This window comes from Sebastes umbrosus, chromosome 20 (assembly GCF_015220745.1).
Source record: "Sebastes umbrosus isolate fSebUmb1 chromosome 20, fSebUmb1.pri, whole genome shotgun sequence".
In the NCBI taxonomy this organism is placed as follows: Eukaryota; Metazoa; Chordata; class Actinopteri; order Perciformes; family Sebastidae; genus Sebastes; species Sebastes umbrosus.
Window position 1 is genome coordinate 17,282,134 of NC_051288.1, and position 17,473 is coordinate 17,299,606.

General features: G+C 39.3%; 1 protein-coding gene across 1 annotated transcript; it reads left to right on the forward strand.

Moving 5' to 3' along the window:
* Positions 1-207: 207 nt before the first annotated feature.
* Positions 208-16,355, forward strand: LOC119478870 (zinc finger CCHC domain-containing protein 24-like). Its single transcript, XM_037753874.1, has 4 exons — positions 208-634; positions 2,750-2,950; positions 13,475-13,639; positions 15,358-16,355. Exons 1-4 carry the CDS (start codon positions 419-421, stop codon positions 15,469-15,471), a joined length of 696 nt encoding a protein of 231 aa, XP_037609802.1. The 5' UTR covers positions 208-418; the 3' UTR covers positions 15,472-16,355.
* Positions 16,356-17,473: the final 1,118 nt, after the last annotated feature.

Sequence of the window (17,473 nt, forward strand, 5' to 3'; positions counted from 1 at the left end):
TGAGTAAATGTACATTCCAACACTGGGAATAACTAATTAAAAAAATAAATCTATATATCATTTTCACTTTTTCCCTTCCCCTAGTTTGAGATCATACTGTACAATGAGTGTCCCCTCTCAGCTGGTACACTGGAGCTAAACATGTGAATAAAAGTGCAGCAGAAAGATGCAAACTCATGTTGCATGGACCTCCTATAAGCTGTGACGCAGCAGCAGAGAGAGACTCCTGCAGCTGCTTCACTGCTTCCACACTGGAACTGGCATTCAGGCTTGTGCTCTTCATGCTTCCACACTGCGTCCTCCTGTCCGGTTACCGGGGTCCTGCAGGACTCCCCAGGTGAACACAAGGATCACACCCATCCAGCAGGAGCAAAAAGGGGGATGACTGAAAGAAGCTGTGCAAAACAAAAAAGCCAATATGATGTCTGCTATGGAGACTGGTGCTCCTGCAGTGTACCAACCTGCACAGCTGCTCAACTGGGTCTACATGTCTCTGCAAGACACCCAGAGCAGCACTTTTGATGCGTTCAAAGCCGAGTCGGACACTTCTCCTCAGGACTTGAACATCTCCAAGCGAAGTGCAGCTGATCTGAGCGCCAACTATCTCAACAACTTCTTCCATCTGAGGAGTGAGGTATATGTCATAGTAATGATGATTAACATGTTGCATGGCATAGTTTAGAAACTTTCTTCCACTCATTCACTGACTTTTATGTTTGTTTGTGTGCACTGTTAAGAATTTCCCAGTAAAATAATAACAGTAAAGAAGTGGCAGCCTTTATGTTACTGTAAAATTAACATTATTATACTGTCGCTGAAATTTACAGCTTTGTACTGTTAATGAAAAATACAGTTTGAACTTTTTTTTTATTTATTAATTTCACAGTATTTTACAGTTAATTTACTGTTTAAAGATACATTATATAGCTGTTTTTCAACCATCTTTTACATTATCTTCCTGTTTTGTTTTAATGCACTATTTAGGTTGTATTTTTTACATACATTTTAATAAACATTATTTTTTGCCTAGATGAATAGACTTAGGAATAGTCACACTAAATACAATTAAAGGCACTTGTTAGGAAAAAGGCTATAATAGACTTGTTGACACTTTTCCCAAAAATGTCTGTCTATAGCTGGCTACAAGCACAGAATGCAAACCATAACAACATGTGAGTGAAGAACAATAAAGCTAATTCACTGTTTTTACAATCATGTACAATGTACAAGCCTCACATGTGCAGATCAGGTCCCAGAATACAAAAAATACTGCATGAAACTGTTACTGATGATACTTTAGACAGTTGATCAGCAGTAAAGTGCTGTTTTTTAAGAAATTATAGTTCAGTTAAATGAGCGTAATTTAACAAGTTTTCTTTTGTATTAACAATAAAGCACTGTTTTTAGCAATAACAGGTTAATACTGTTGAAATCCTGCTGTAAATTAACAGCAATTGTTTACAGTGTGTCGTCTTCATTATGTGGTCTGACAGGATGTAGTGTTTTGTTCTCTGTTTGTTGGTCATGATAACTTCTATCACTGTTTTCTCCTAGTGTGCAAGAGCCCATAGACACGAGTGTTTGCTTTCAGCACTGCAGGTGACCACCGTTTTACCTGAGTGTGTGAAAATCATAGACTCTGAACCATAGAGTGTACAAAAAGAGACTTAATCAATATACAACACAGACATAAAACATAAAAAAAACATGACCTTTTACACAGTATTTTTCAGTGTGTGTTTGTCTTGGCTGCTGTGTGACAATAACATTGAAATTAAGCAATCAAAAATGATGTTTCATTGACCGAATGCCACCTTTTTGGGTGTTTTGAGGCTTGCAGGTGACGTCTGAGGGTAAAAATAAAGAGTCAAAATGAGAGGGGAAATTGTCCAGGACTGCATTGTGTACATGCATGTAAAAAAAAAAAACTCTCTCCAAAGATGAATATTATGCACACAGGTTATTTTTGTTGCCCATACTGTAAACCTCACCTGCATGCCTGCATTGGGTCGCACTCTGGTGAGTGGGTAGGACATGAATATGTGTTTTGTACCCTGGTATAGTGCCTGAGTGTGTTCAGAATGTTTCTGGTGTCAGTGTGCAGCTGCAGGGGGAATGGCAGGTTGAGAAAGACCTCTCACAAGGATTTTTAAAAAATGTTCAGAGTTCACCCTGGCTGGCCTCTGCCTGGTCAGAGGAGTGTGCTGTGTTCACTCAGTGGGGCAATTTTAAAACTGACCCATTTAGGAAAAGTAGGAAAAATTGACTAAAAAAATAGTTTTTGGTTAAAATATTGGCATAAAAAATCACTTTCTGAAACAAGTAACTGCACACAAGCCACAAACATGCAGCGGTTTGATGTCTCATGCTGAACATCACCAGTGCAATGTACATGTGCATCTGATCACAATTCTGTGTCTGTGATGCCTTCAGAGTAAACAACCAGTGTCTGCAGACTGCTCTTCATGTCTCCCTCCCTGCGGTGCCATAGCGCCCGTCTCCTCCAGAGACACAATGATGCTGATTGTTGCCTGCCAATAGTACAAGTTGGGAAAAACGCACGACAAAGGCATTTTGTTCCGATGAGGAAATGGACACTATTGGCCCACAGTGTAAATGCAGTAAAAAGGCAGCACATCTGCAGAATTGGAAATAAAGTCGGCTACTGTCAGAGGCACAAAACAGGAGAATCAATCAGGGTGATGGACTGACATTGCCTCACAACAATACTCTTCTTTTTCTCTGACAGGCCTTGAACAACAATTTCTACAAGAGCTCCTCGCCCTACGGGTCCCTCAACAATATCGTGGACGGACTGAGCTCTCTGGCGGACCATTTCTCAGACCTCTCCCTGTCCCCAGAGTCACGCAAACCCAGCAAAAGGCCGCCACCCAACTACCTGTGCCACCTTTGCTTCAACAAAGGCCACTACATCAAAGATTGCCCTCAGGTGAGCCAGCCAGTGATGCTCAGTCAGGTGCAGAGGTGTGATTCTCGCTTCAAATCCACAAACTTCCTCCTAGTTGTAGGACTACTTTCACCCCATTAAATAATAATGGTGTTAAAACTATAAATTCCAAGTGAGAATATGATGTTTGTACTCTTTTTTCCCAGTGTGAAATAGATTCCTCAGCACATATTTGCGTTAGATGTACCACCACAGGTTGGTAATGAGCAGCAGATGCCAGATTGGATCTGGGGAGCAGGCCCTTAATGAAAGATGATAGGTTTCTTTGTGGAACTAGGCACGACCTCTACTCCAAACACAAGAGAAATATTACCACTGCTTTATGCGCAGCTGCGGTTCCCCATTGATCATGTTCAGAGGGAAATGCCTGACATTTGTTAGGTGGAAATAATAAAATGGGAATAATCACATGACTGATGGACAGGATGTGTCCAACAAGTGAGGTATGGACAAAAAGTAGAAATTCAAAAAAGCTGGTAAACTTTGACAGGTCAATTATATGAAGAAGTCTTGTGAAGTATAATTGCTTCCTTTTGTGAGGCAAACAGAGGATTGGTTAGCGTGAAAGCAACATCCATAGATAATAATACTGAGTGATCTTCTAGCAATTTAACTCTTTTCTATAAGTTCCAGTTTTTGTCATTTGTGCCAGAGGTCTTAAGACATACTATCCTAATTAATATGTCAGAAAAGAGAGTCAAACGTCACAATAAGGGAGTAACATCTAGAACACAAGACATTGTTAGTGCAAGAGATCAATTAATTATCTATAACATTCAAAATATTCCATTTAAAACACAGGTATGATTTTGGGAGATACACTCTTTTTGCTTTCTTGCTGAGAGTTAAATGAGAAGATTGAGATTGAAGATTAGTTTAGCATAAAGACTGGAAACAGCTAGTCTGGCTCTGTTCAAAGACCCCCCCTAACCCCCACAAAACCCAGTACGGCGGATTGTGTTACCTTTGAACAGAGCTATGTTAGCTGTTTCCAACTGTTTCAAGTCTTTATGCTAAGCTAAGCTACAAAGCTATTGACTGTAGAGACGTGAGTGGTGTCAATCGTCTCATCTAACTCCCTGCAAGCAATTGAATAAGTCTATATCGCAAAAGATTCCTTTAACAAGGAAGAACAAGGAGCAAAAAGTCTGTCTATCAGCTCACATCTGTTCTGGCCATGGATGGATTACACACAGGCCCAGGGGCCCAAAGTGTCAGGGGCCCCCCTTCACCTGCAAAATGTCACTCGAAGAGACACGTACCAACCAAGACCTACTGAAGGAGGCTGGGACACGGGCGTTGCGATTGGCTCAATTTGACCAGATTTTACTGCGCATGTGATACACCCCAAAGATATGACGCATTGATGATGAGTGACCCAGCCTCTTTCAATAGGCCTTGGTACCAACCAGGAAGAGAAGCAAAATTACCACAAAGAAACATAAAAAGACTACAAAAGAGACACAAAGTAACTGCAAAGAGACACTAAATAACTACAAATAGGGGCAAAACAATCACAAAGACACACAAACGACCACAATATAACCACAAAGACTCACTAAACAACTACAAAGAGACACAAAACAACCACAAAGAGACACAAAACAGCCACAAAGAGACACAAAACAGCCACAAAGACTCACACAGCACCCACAAAAAGACACAAAACAACCACAAAGAGACACAAAACAACTACAGAGACACAAAAAGACCACAGAGAGACAAAGTGGCCACAGAGAGACAAAAAACAACCACAAAGAGACACAAAACAGCCACAAAGAGACACAAAACAGCCACAAAGAGACACAAAACAACCACAAAGTGACACCTAACAACCATAAAGTGACACAAAACAACTACAGAGACACGTAAAGAGCACACAGGGACAAAGTGGCCACAAAGAGAGACAAAAAGAGCACACAGAGACAAAGTTGCCAAAAAAGAGACACAAAACAGCCACAAATCATCACAAAACAACCGCAAAGAGACACAAAATGACCACAAAGACTGTCTGTCTGAAGTCTGTGTCTTGCTCCAATGTAGGAAAGACGATGGGGCCTTTTGACATTTTGATCACTTTCTCCCTTAGCCTCGTCTCTGAGAGCTTGTCACCTCCATCACTGCCAACACAGAGGAGGTTGGTGCAGATCAGCAGTGAAAACAGATAGTTGGGGAATGTGAGGAATGTAGGGAAAATAATTTGCAGTGAGCTTATAGCTCATTTTCACATCTGTGCACACCTGGACTAACGCAGCGGCAGAAAGCGTGTGCTACTGTCGGTTCGTCAGGTTCATGTCTAAAAAAATGTTGGAAAGAAGCCTTACAACCAACACACTGACACTTAGCTTTGAGTATATATCAGTGTTTATGTATAACCTGACCAGAAGGGAAACTGTTCATCCTTTTAGCACAGCATGTTTCTTTCAAATGGAGAACAGAGAGGCATAAATCAAAGCATTGCAAAATCACTTGTTCAAAAGCTGTTTTTCATGGAGTGGCATAAAACGTCTTATTAGCCGTTTCTTTGGACTGTTTGTTGCGGGCTTCCATAGCTGACTGGTTTGCACTGGAGCTGCGGCGGACAGGAATCAAAGAATGTCACGGCTCAGTAAGATGAGAGAAGAAGCACACAGGAAGTGGGTGTGCGGGGCCTTTAACAGCCTCTCTCTGGGTGGAGTGGGGCCCATGTCAACTCTAAAAGTCTGCTGCTTTGATAAAGAAACACATGGTACCTCAGTGGAGGCCTTAGGTGATGAAAAATAATGTGCCAGTTAAGGTGGAGCCCATGCGTTTGAGCTGCAGCCTCACTGAAAGGTATTAGATATGCTATCCACGTTGTGCTCGGCATGTAAGTGGCAAACATCCTGTTGACAGCGTGAGCGGAGAGTTGGGTTACGTGCTTCACCAGAGGGTTAAGACGTCTAAGGATTACCCTGAGATATTTACGATTCTTCTTCACAGCCACGCCCCTTAAAATGTGCAAAATCTGGAAACCATTTCTGCTGGCTGGCTCTCTGCCACTCGCGCTCTGCTTCAGAAAGATGATGTCAGATTTTATCATGTGTTGCTAATATTTCAGACCCGTAGCGGTGATTACGGAGCCGTTGTCATGACAAAAGGCCTCTTCAGTTCTTCCCGAAGCTGTAACTAATGAACAAAACTGCTTTTTGTTCTTGTTGGCTGGAATCTGAGGCATTTTTAGCACTTTTGATGTCTTACTATGTGTCGGGTTACAGAAAAAACTCTTTGATTCCAACTTGCCATAGTGTCATCATGTGAAAATCATCTCTCTGTACAGTTTTGATTGCAAAAACTGTTTCTATTTTAGACCAAATTTGTTACAGGTTTAACACCTTTCACCCCTTAACCCGGGGTCACAACATTTTAATGACCCCTTGCCAATTAAGTAGCTGAGCCCGGTTACTGTAAAGAGAGTACACTAGTGACAGTGTGCTGACAGTACATGGGGTGTATGGTGGGAAGAGCCTGAGCTAAATAAGGAGAGCATTGTTTCTCCAGAGGGGCTGTGGAACCAGAGGTCAGGAAGTCAGGCTGTATTGTTCGCTCAGCTCTGCTTGGCTGCAGTCATCTCCGTCCCTCTCTGTCTCTGTCTGTGCAGAGGAGCGGCTGTCGGTCGGACACTCGTTTAAAGGGCCAGCGAGCGGCTGCCCAGAGATGTGTGCATCCACAATGTGTTTTTGGAAACAGTGGGTAGCACAGGAAGTGGGTGTATGTCCCTACAGTTAGTGTTTAATCAGGTTTGAATGGAAGGAAAACGTCTGCTTTGATAATTACTTTGGAAAGAGGGACTTTTGATAGAAGGGAGCTCTTGATTTATATTTGGTCTTTGAAGGCTGGAACAGATATTTTTAGTTCATCCTATAATTCAATGTCCTTACAGTAACTCTATTTTGTTGCTTATCATTAAAGGAAAAGTTCTCGTTTTTACACTTCTATTTTGTACGAATTAAACAGACAAAATAGGTCGACAAAGTGTTAATTTTTGAGCTTTGGAATGAGTCCAGATAGCTGTTTCCAGTCTTTGTGCTAAGCTAAACTAGCTGGCTGCTGGCATTAGCTTCAAATTTAGCATATCATTAAAGGAAAAGTTCAACATTTTCCCTAAAATAGCAATTTGTCGTTTTTTTACACTTCTTTTTTCTGTACGGATTAAACAGACAAGATACAAAGTGTTAATTTGTGAGCTTTGGAAGGAGTCCAGCAAGCTGTTAAAATAGATATTTGCGTCTTTACACTCTCTATTTTTTGTAGCCTACGGATTAAACAGACAAAATACAAAGTGTAAATTTGTTAGTTTTGTACGGAGTCAGGCTAGTTGTTTCCCCCTGTTTCCAGTCTTTGTACTAAGCTAATCTAGCTGGCTGCTGGCAGTATAGTTTCATATTTAGTGTATCATTTAAGGAAAAGTTTTCCTATTACTAGCAATTTGTCATTTTTACATTTCTTTTTTTGCGCGAATTAAACATATAAGATACAAAGTGTTCATTTTTGAGCTTTGGAAGGAGTCCAGCAAGCTGTTAAAATAGATACTTGCGTCTTTACACTCTCTATTTTTTGTAGCCTACGGATTAAACAGACAAAATACAAAGTGTAAATTTGTTAGTTTTGTACGGAGTCAGGCTAGTTGTTTCCCCCTGTTTCCAGTCTTTGAGCTAGCTGGCTGCTGGGAGTAGCTTCAAATTTAGCGTATCATTAAAGGAAAAGTTCAACATTTTGGGAAATACGGATATTCACCTTCTTGCCGAGAGTTAGATGAGAAGATTGATACCGCTCTCATATCAGTCTGTTAAACATTAAGCAACATAAAGACTGGAAACAGGGAAACATCTAGCCTGGATCTGTCCAAAAGTACCAGCACCTCTAAAGCTGACATAACACCCTATATCTTGTATGTTTAATCCATAGTAAAAGTTTAGAACGTGTTTTTCTGCTGATATCTTGGTTCAAATACTGATAAAGACATTAGGGTTGTTTTGTGGCGGAGCAATATAGTTCATCGCCGAGTGTGTAACTGGTGAATCTCAAGCAACACTGTCTGATTCCTGTTGCTTTGGTCCTTTTGTTTTCATTGCTGATAAAACGTCTTATCTGTCCTCAGTAGGCTGTCTGTTGCTTTTGGCCGGATCATCTGCTGAGGAGGATGAGCGAGATAGAGGAAACCCTGGTATGTGGGGCAGATAGACTCCTGCTGATAAACTAGTGGCTGTCATCTACTCTAAGGCCAATGAACATATAGGAAAAGAATGCTGTGTAGAGCTCAGTCTGTATGTGGCTGCGTGTTTTCAGGATAAATCACTTTTGTTGCCGGAGGATTGTGTCATCGTGGGTTACAGAGGTGAAGGAAAGGGAAATGAGGGTGAAATGTTAAGTTTCCCTCTCTGTGGCTCTAAATATACTTCACATCTTTAGCTATACGTTATCATTTGGCAGTACTATACCAAATTTGGGGATTTGAGTTGTTATCAAATCCTGTTTATGGCCCTAAAAAGATGCGGATGAGCCCTGCTGTTGAAGTTACTCATGGACTATTAGGGAGGATTAATGCCAGAAAGTTTTTTGAAGGATTTATATCCTTAAAGGGCGGGTCCATCTGCGTTCTTTTCTGTTTTTTTCCAATGGAAACGCCACTCAGACGTTAGCAAATAGCAGTGAAATATAGGTTACCAAAGTAAGCTAATCATAGCGAACCAGTAAGGTTATGAATAATCAGAACGCTAGCACTAGCTGAGTCAATGTTAACTGTTTGGAAATAACTAAAAGGGTTAGATCGGATTTTTAGAAGTGGGGTTGTGTGTGTACTCCCGCGTTGTGCGAGGTAAAATTACTGTTTTTGTGAATGGAGTCTGGTGGCTTTGAAGAGAGCAATACAACGAGGCAAAGCGGGTGTGAACGGGAGCAGCAGAAAAACATATTTTTACATACGTACTTCTACAAAAATGTTAATGTTCGGGTTTGAATACATAAGGAACACCACTGGGAAGCTACAGAATTAAATAAAAACTTAAACCAAAATAATGGACCCACACTTTAATAGACTCCATTTCAAACTTATTGCTAGCAAGTAGTCTATATTTGGTTAAGTATGGGGTGGTATGAAGGTAGATAGCGATTTGCTCTTTAACAGATGCTGTGAAATGCTGTCAGGCCTCCTGTACAACAACTTCAAGATGTGACTGCAGAGTAGTATGCTCATGATAATAAAATCAAACTGTTGGCTTGTTAGCCTAACGAGACCCACATTCATACGATTTTGCCTTCATGAATCTTGCTCAGCTGTGTTTAGACGTGAAGTTGGGAATATTGTGCTGTTGCATTTCTTGTTTGTCTGCCAGCCCACCTGCCCCTGTCAATCACCCTTTGTGAAACATAACGCCAGTTTACAGCTGTGCATGTCGTCAACTTGCCCACAGCCAGGAATCGAGCTCAGTCACACTCTGGACGCGTATTGGTCGATAATCCTCCCTCTGTGAAAGCAGCACTGTGTGCGTGATATAGATGCTGAGGGGAATAATGTCTGTGAATATGTGTGTGGAAATCATTCTGCTAGTTTAAAGGCTCTGCGTGCTCTGAACAATAATGGGATTGATGCAAATTTAAAATCTGGAGAGCTATGTAGGAAAATAGAAAACCAATCATTTGCTGTTTGGCCTCCAGTTGTTTCTATCTAATCATATTTGTTTTGGAGAGGGGGACGGTTAATCCATTCAGTATTTCAGATGTGCAAGATTTGCAGAAAGGCTGCGTGGAAGGATTACAGCTTCATATACAGGAACTGTGACTTCACTGTCATCATTATCTAATATGTCTGTCAAAGTAATACTTCAGATAAAGATACATGGGTTGGATTTCCTGAGTATTTTCAGTTATGACAACTGTGACATATAATCCAAGGGGCATTTTTCTAATGTATTCTGAATACTTTCTGCATTATATTTGAAGTATATCATCAGGCAAACATAGTAGTATATGTCACATCATGACAAAGACTTCTGAGTCTCTTACCTTTAAAAGTATCTACACCATAGTCTACTTTGAAATCAACAGATGCTTAACAAAGTAAACATATTTTAATCATACTTGGATGTAGGACAACAACTATTATTCAAAATGACGTCTTCAAATAGCTTGTTTTGTCCGACCATCACTTCAAAACCCAACAGATATGTATGTTGCAATGATATAAAACAGAGAAAAGCAGTAAATCCTTATCTTGTAAAAGCAGGAGCCAGAGAATATTTGGCATTTCTGCCTCATAAATAACTAGTAATTAACGTATTATTGTTGTTTTTTTTCCCCACACTTTGTTTATTGGATTTTGCATGAACATATAATGGCGTCATAAAAGTGTAAAGATATACATTCCCCTTATACAAACACATCGTAAAAAGTGACACCAAAACAGCTTACAAGAAAACTAAATTAACGCAACCATAAACAGATAAGAAATACAAAATACTCTTTAGATACTCTTTAAGTGAAAAAGGAAAGTCATCCATTTGTTGCTTTAAACCCTCCCGGAGATAATTAATTTCACAAGATAATGAAAAGTATCACTTGCGTCGACACAGGAGTCTTTAAAACATAGGAGACCTATTGCTGTGGGTTTCAGTCCGGGCAGTAATGTGTTGTTTTGCTTTGGTAACAGCTGGTCTTCTCCCCGGTGATGTGGGGGACTGATACAAATTAAACCCAGCGAGGGAGAGAGAGCACTGCGGGTTTGTTAGTGTGGAGTAATTGACCACATGGTATCCAATAGGCTTGGTGTTGCTGTGTTCTCCAGGATGAGTGTCTCATGGGGCTGTGGAAGTGGGGGAGAGAGTGAATGAGGAGGAGGAGGAGGGGGGATTTGGAGTAGTCCATTGTTTATCCTGATGGTTTCCAGATGATGGCAGAGGGAGGCAGCCAACCTCCTGGGCCTCTCTCACCAGGCTGCAAGGATCTGGGCCAAGCTTATCTGCTGCAGCCTTTAAAATCTGGCTTTACATCGCTCTGCGCACTCTGGGGATGATTTAAGTTACACAACTGGAGTTATGGCTTTTGGATTGGGATGAGTTGTAATGCACATAATAAATGAATTCAACATCTATTTATCTTAGAACAAAACACTTTCTCACATACGGTTTCAGGCTGAAAAGGTTCTTCCGTCAAATATGAAAAATCTGTTTAGGGAGAAAATGGGCGGTTGATTCTCTTTACTGTGTGAAAACAGAAGGGGGGCCAAAAATGGAAAATGGTAGTTAAAAAACAATCTATTTACCAAGTTTAAAACATCTTCATGATTTTAGCCATGCTAGCAGCGTGGCTTCGGGGATGACATTCGTGGTCCTCACCCATCATACATTCTGATGACTTTTCTTCCTTATGTTGGCGGTACCAAGAGGTTCCCACCATGGATGTATAAAGAGAACTGAATACAGCGTTGGTGGAGGGCTCCCGTTCATTCCTATGACAGTTGCTCAGTGGCGCATGAAGCCAAAATGGCTCGACTGCTGAGTGATAAAGTAAAGTATCTTCCGCATCCATTGGGCCCATCACAATATCAGATTTTCACCACACGATTATTGTGGCCAAAAAAATTCACAATAACCATGTTATCGCGATATATCTATAGAAAATAATAATAAAAAAAGAAATGCTATCAATCCCTTTTTTTCACTTTATTGTGCGCTTTTTTTTTTTGGCAAATGAATTACACTAAAAATATCACTAGGGAGGTGGAGAGAGTCTGTAACTATAACTGTTTATATGAAATGATTTAAGAGGCGATGGATTATTTAAACAATATTATCATATACTTATTAACATCAATATTTCATCCTTAAATATCACAAATATTATTGTAAATACCGGTAAATCGAGAAACGTCTAGATCAAATACTTGCAAAACTAATAACATTACCGGCAACCTCAGCTGCTCTTTGTCTTTAGTGCTAATTAGCAAATGTTAGCATGTTGACACACTAAACTATGATGATGAACATGGTAAACATTACAGTGTCTTAGTTCAAATTATATTTATTTAAACCCAAATGCATCTTCAAGGCAGACAATGAAAACTATTCTTAGGTGTGTTAAATGAACTGGTTGTGTCACGAGTGCAGAAGGCTTGATGATAGATTTGTGCATTTTTCTGCATTCACTCAAACTTTCCTGCTTTCCATAAGAGCATCCAGTCACCGTCGGGTCACGAGTGTGAGTTTCATTTGTCGGTTGTCAGTGCCACATCTTTGATGGGACCGGTGGAAACTCGGGACTGTGCCATGCCCTTTGCTGCCCTGTGGGCTCCAGACTTTAGGTAGAGTTTGTTTTGCTTGTTCTGCAGAATGAAAGCTGTTTCCTCCCTCAGGAAGATGATGCTCCGTCTGCTCTCCCTGTATAGGCGCTTGGGAAACGGGGCTGCCATCAAAAGTGACCTCCCACAGTGCCTCATGGTGGCTAAATGATGCAAACACAGGCCTCAAAATTGCTTCACAGTCAGGGACTTGACTGCTGGAACCTTAAACATATTTTGTTAAACACACGTCGTCTTGGAAATGAATAAAATGATCCGTAAGACGTTTTTGAACCTGACATATGTTCCTGCTGTGAAATCAAAACACCATTTGACGTTTAGCTCCTCTGGTGGTGCGGATTCAGTCTTAATTTGGTCTTGCCCTACTTTGCTGCAGAGGTGCTTTTTAATTTAAACCAGTCTTGTCGATATGATTTCGTTGTGATGGGTTTAGGATTTTGTCATGTTATACAAGTGCAGAGTTCATCTGGGTTTTATTTCCTCTCCGCTAAGATCTTTGTGTCGTGATTGGTGGGTCGGAGCCAGCTGGGAGGGATGACTGAGAGCTTGAGGTATTTGTCCTATAGCGGGGAGGCCTCTCCCATTGGTCCCCCCACAGGCCGGGGCCTCCTTTATGGTCCCTCGGGAACACAGCTGGAGGGAGGCAGTTCATTTCTAATGGGAAAGCTGAGACTCCTTATTTTCTGTCCAACAAATAACTTAAACATTACAATATATTCCAACTTCCCAAATCTTCTGTTTTTCTTCTAAAGCACACAAGGGGTCTTCTAGATTCTTACACTTTCTATAGTTCAGATAAGATAAGAAAGGTCCCTTTGAAATGTATAAGGCTCACTCTTCCAGGACCGCATTAATCAAGCATCAAAGCAAGTGAGCTCTTTAACTTGCATTGACAGAAACCATAAATAATCATCTCATTCCTGAGACAAAACCACTCCATAAAGTCAACTCTCTTGACCACCAACAGGGCTGCTATCACTTCCCGTTCTAATCACGCAGAGCTTTGAGTTGGCTGCCGTCCAAAGAAACCAAATAGGCCTCCTCCAGTCGAAGGTGGTGAGAGGCAAAAGCCAAAATGTTTGCAAAGCTGTCGACATTTATGCGTTGAGAAACGTCTCATTTTTAAGCTGCAGTAAGCTTCAAGTGGGCTGCAGACAAGGTCAGTAATGTAGGAATTGTGTGTTTCTTTTCAGGCTCGACCCAAAGGTGAAGGCCTGACCCCGTATCAGGGAAAGAAGAGGTGTTTCGGTGAATATAAATGCCCTAAATGCAAGAGGAAGTGGATGAGCGGGAACTCCTGGGCCAACATGGGACAAGAATGTATCAAGTGCCACATCAACGTTTACCCTCATAAGCAGGTAACAGCAAATCCCAACTACACACAGAAGATATCAGCAAACTAGGACCGCTTGTTCGTACATACTCAAAGTTTGGAACGGACCCTACTCGCTATTTTCAGTTGCATTCTCACAGAGGAAACACTGCTTCGCTGCACACAACATGGCAGAAAACCAATTTCTAACTGCACGTTGTTAAAGTATATTTCCTTGTAGTTTGACCCTTGAGGCCAAGAGCTGCTTTATGTTTTCTCCATGGCCCAAACTAACCAGTTTAAGTGTAGAAATCAAATCCTGTGTAACTGTAGAACAGCAATACTGTTGCAGGTTAAACATTTTCAACTGCAAAAATACCCGAACATGCATTTATATATAGTTATAGTCATAACATTTGATTTTTATCTCTTTCGTATGATAATACTAGACTGAAACGTTCAACCTAAAACTTCTACTTCTGCCAAGGTTAACTCTGTCGGTCCCATTTGTCTGTTTGTTATTTAGATAGCAGGATATCTTTAACACATGTGTGACCTGATTTCAGGGAAGTTTGCTGGAAAGTTAATCCATGGGCCAAAAGAACAAGTGGTTCGTTTTTGGTGTAAATAGTGCCACCATGTGTCACTTTATAAACAACTTTAGAAACCATGAGTTTTAAGGGTAAACATTTATGTTTTGATATTTCATACCATTTTCCTATAATTGTTGCCAAATTATTGTAAGCGTGGCTTATTTGATATAAACTCCATAACTATTGAACAAACTGAGATGACACATGCAAATATCAGCTCTGAGTAATGCTGCAAAATGTCATGGCATATCATCCAAAGGTGATTTTTTCTCCAGTCAACCAACCACCATGATTGTCCCTGATGCAGATTATAAATGGCAAAACAATACTATACAATCTAATCAAAATTGAATTATTAACCAAATAATAATTCAAAGGTAGTTAGAATTAGAATTCGGAGGATTGTGCAGCTTTGGTACTCTCTGTGTTTTCTAGTTTGTTGCACAATCTGTGACTCTAGCTGTAGCCAAGTATTGAGGACATGAGTCTAAATTCCCCTTACTTTTTTATGAGTAGCCATAAAGATATATGCCAATAATATAATTCAGTTGGAAAAACACAATATCACTTTATTTTATTGAAATTAGATTATATGTACTTGTTTTTTGTGCCAGAAATAGACACATTTTGAATATAGAGTCCACAAAAAAATATTTAAAGGAGACATATCATGCTCATTTTCAGGGTCATACTTGTATTTTGGGTTTCTACTTGAACGTGTTTACATGTTTTAATGTTCAAAAAACACATTATTTTTCCTCATACTGTCTGTCTGAATATACCTGTATTCACCCTCTGTCTGAAACGCTCCGTTTAAGCGCCTCTCTCTTAAAGACCCCCTCCTGAAAAAGCCCAGTCTGCTCTGATTGGCTGACAGGGTTGTCTTATTTCACAGTTTGTGGGTTGGTAGGCACTCCAGATACCCAAATGTATGTACACAAGCACTGAAAAAAGTGAGTTTTTCATGCTATGTCCCCTTTACATGAAATACCATATATAATTTATGTGTAATTATAGAACGTAAACTCCACCACAAGTCATTATAACCCATAAATACCCAGAAACAACCCTTAGGAAGCCAAGGTTATGTCCTCACTGTTGTTTCTGGGAATTTAAGGGTTATACTAACAGCTCTTTCTGTGATGAGTAATTCTCTGTTTCTTTGTTCCAGCGACCTCTGGAGAAACCGGACGGGTTAGACGTATCAGACCAGAGCAAGGAGCATCCACAACATCTGTGTGAGAAATGCAAAGTCCTCGGCTACTACTGCCGCCGTGTGCAATAACACACTCTACTCGTTGCCTTACGTATTCTTCCAAAGCTTTGAAAAAAAGGGAGTTATATTTGAATTACTAAAATACACGATAATTAACTTTATTGTACTGTAATGCATCTAACAGTTTATTCTCTTTGGCACTGTGACTCTCAGTATAAGAGGATCATTTTTCTAAAGTATCCCTCAGCGGAGACGAGTTCTTTGCATCTGCTGGGTTCTTGTAACTTACTCAGTTATTCATTATGTGAATATTCATTTTGAAAGTCTTAACTATGAATCTTACCGACTGTGAATTAAGAAACTTTAGCTCTGTGTCTGTCTTCACTCGCGTCCACAACATGTTGGAACAAAAGAGAAGTTTCCAGATGAAGATTCTCTTTTACATGTTTGTATATTCCAGAAAATAACTTAAATGCAATGATGTTTTCTGTATAAAATATGCAACAAGTCTTTACTAAGAAGGATATACAGCATTAGTGTGTATCTGCATTATTATTGTCTGTATTATCAGTACTGGAGGGTACATAATGTTTGGATATATTTTTAAGCCATTACTGTTTTGTTGATTATTACACTTTGTGAAGGAATATATTAGCCAACTAACATTTATTCTTTATAAGTATGTGCCTGTATATCTGAAGACACCTTTTAGGAAGTTTGTCATTACAACTTTTAAACCAATGCAATATGATAGAAACATTTTGTTTCCTGAGAATTTTAATAAGTTACAGCACAATTATATTTTGGCACCCAGTGCCAAGAAAGACTCACCGAAGTGCTTTTTTATGGGTCAGAGGTCATAATGTATGGAGTCAGAGGAGTGCCATGAAAAAAAGTAAATCTGTAAAAAAAAAAAAAAAAAAAAAAAAAGTGTAAATCTAAAAAGAAATAAATAAAAGAATATATAAATGCGAAAATATTAAGACATATAAAAAATAAAGAATTATAGGCATTTTCATATTTATTTCTGTATATATTTATTTATACTTTTTTTAAAAAATATGTATTTATTTATTTATTGCATATAAATTACTCTTTTAAAAAAAATGTAAATAGAGTATTTGACTGGAATTGACGACTCAGCCTGGAAAGGAAGGCTCGCCCAAAGCCAGTTGATTGATAGTTTGGCCCTTCAAGGAATAGCAAAAGCAATAGGGAAAAGAATAAGGAAAAGTAAAGGGATAAAAATAAATAAATTACATTATATAAAAATAAATACATTTTTTTGTAAATACACAGAAAGAGTCATTTATATGCAAAAAAATTATGTTTTTTAAAAATATATATAAATATATACAGAAATAAATGTGGAAATAAATGAAAATGCTTATAATTGTACTTTTATATTTTATTTGTCCACATTTATTTATTATTTTATTTATTCATCTTTATATTTCCACATTCTTTTACAAATGTATTATTTTTTATGGCACAACTCCATAGTAATGTCTCATATGTAACATGAGGCAAAAAAGGAGTACAAATGTGAAAGTACCAAAGATCGTGAAGGATTAAGTGGAAGGTTGCATGTGCATGTTGCTTTAGAGGCTTTTTGTATTCCAATGAAATTGTGATAAATGAATATGGAGCAGAAATACACTCTGACTTTGTTTAAGATGTGTGAAACACCATTTAATGTGCCTTAGTTTGAGTGACCCATGATCTCTTAAAATGTTTTTGTATTAAAATGTATTTGAAAGTGTTTCTGATTCTGTTCTGCAAAATATTGTTTTTGTCTCTATTAACAATATAAGATCGTTTTTAACATATCCATGTGTGGATTTGGGGGGTATGTGATGGGAAAGTCCACCTGGGGCTGTATAGCCGTCAACTGATAAAAATCTAACTCCGTCTTCAACATTAACTGATCCAGATGTTACACATTTTTATCTCCCCACAACATAAGAACAACAGAATCTCCATCTCTTAATATTTTTTCCAGCATCTGGTAAAATTTACTTATGGCAAAGCAACATCAGATTTGGCTCCATCAGACTCTCATATACCATCG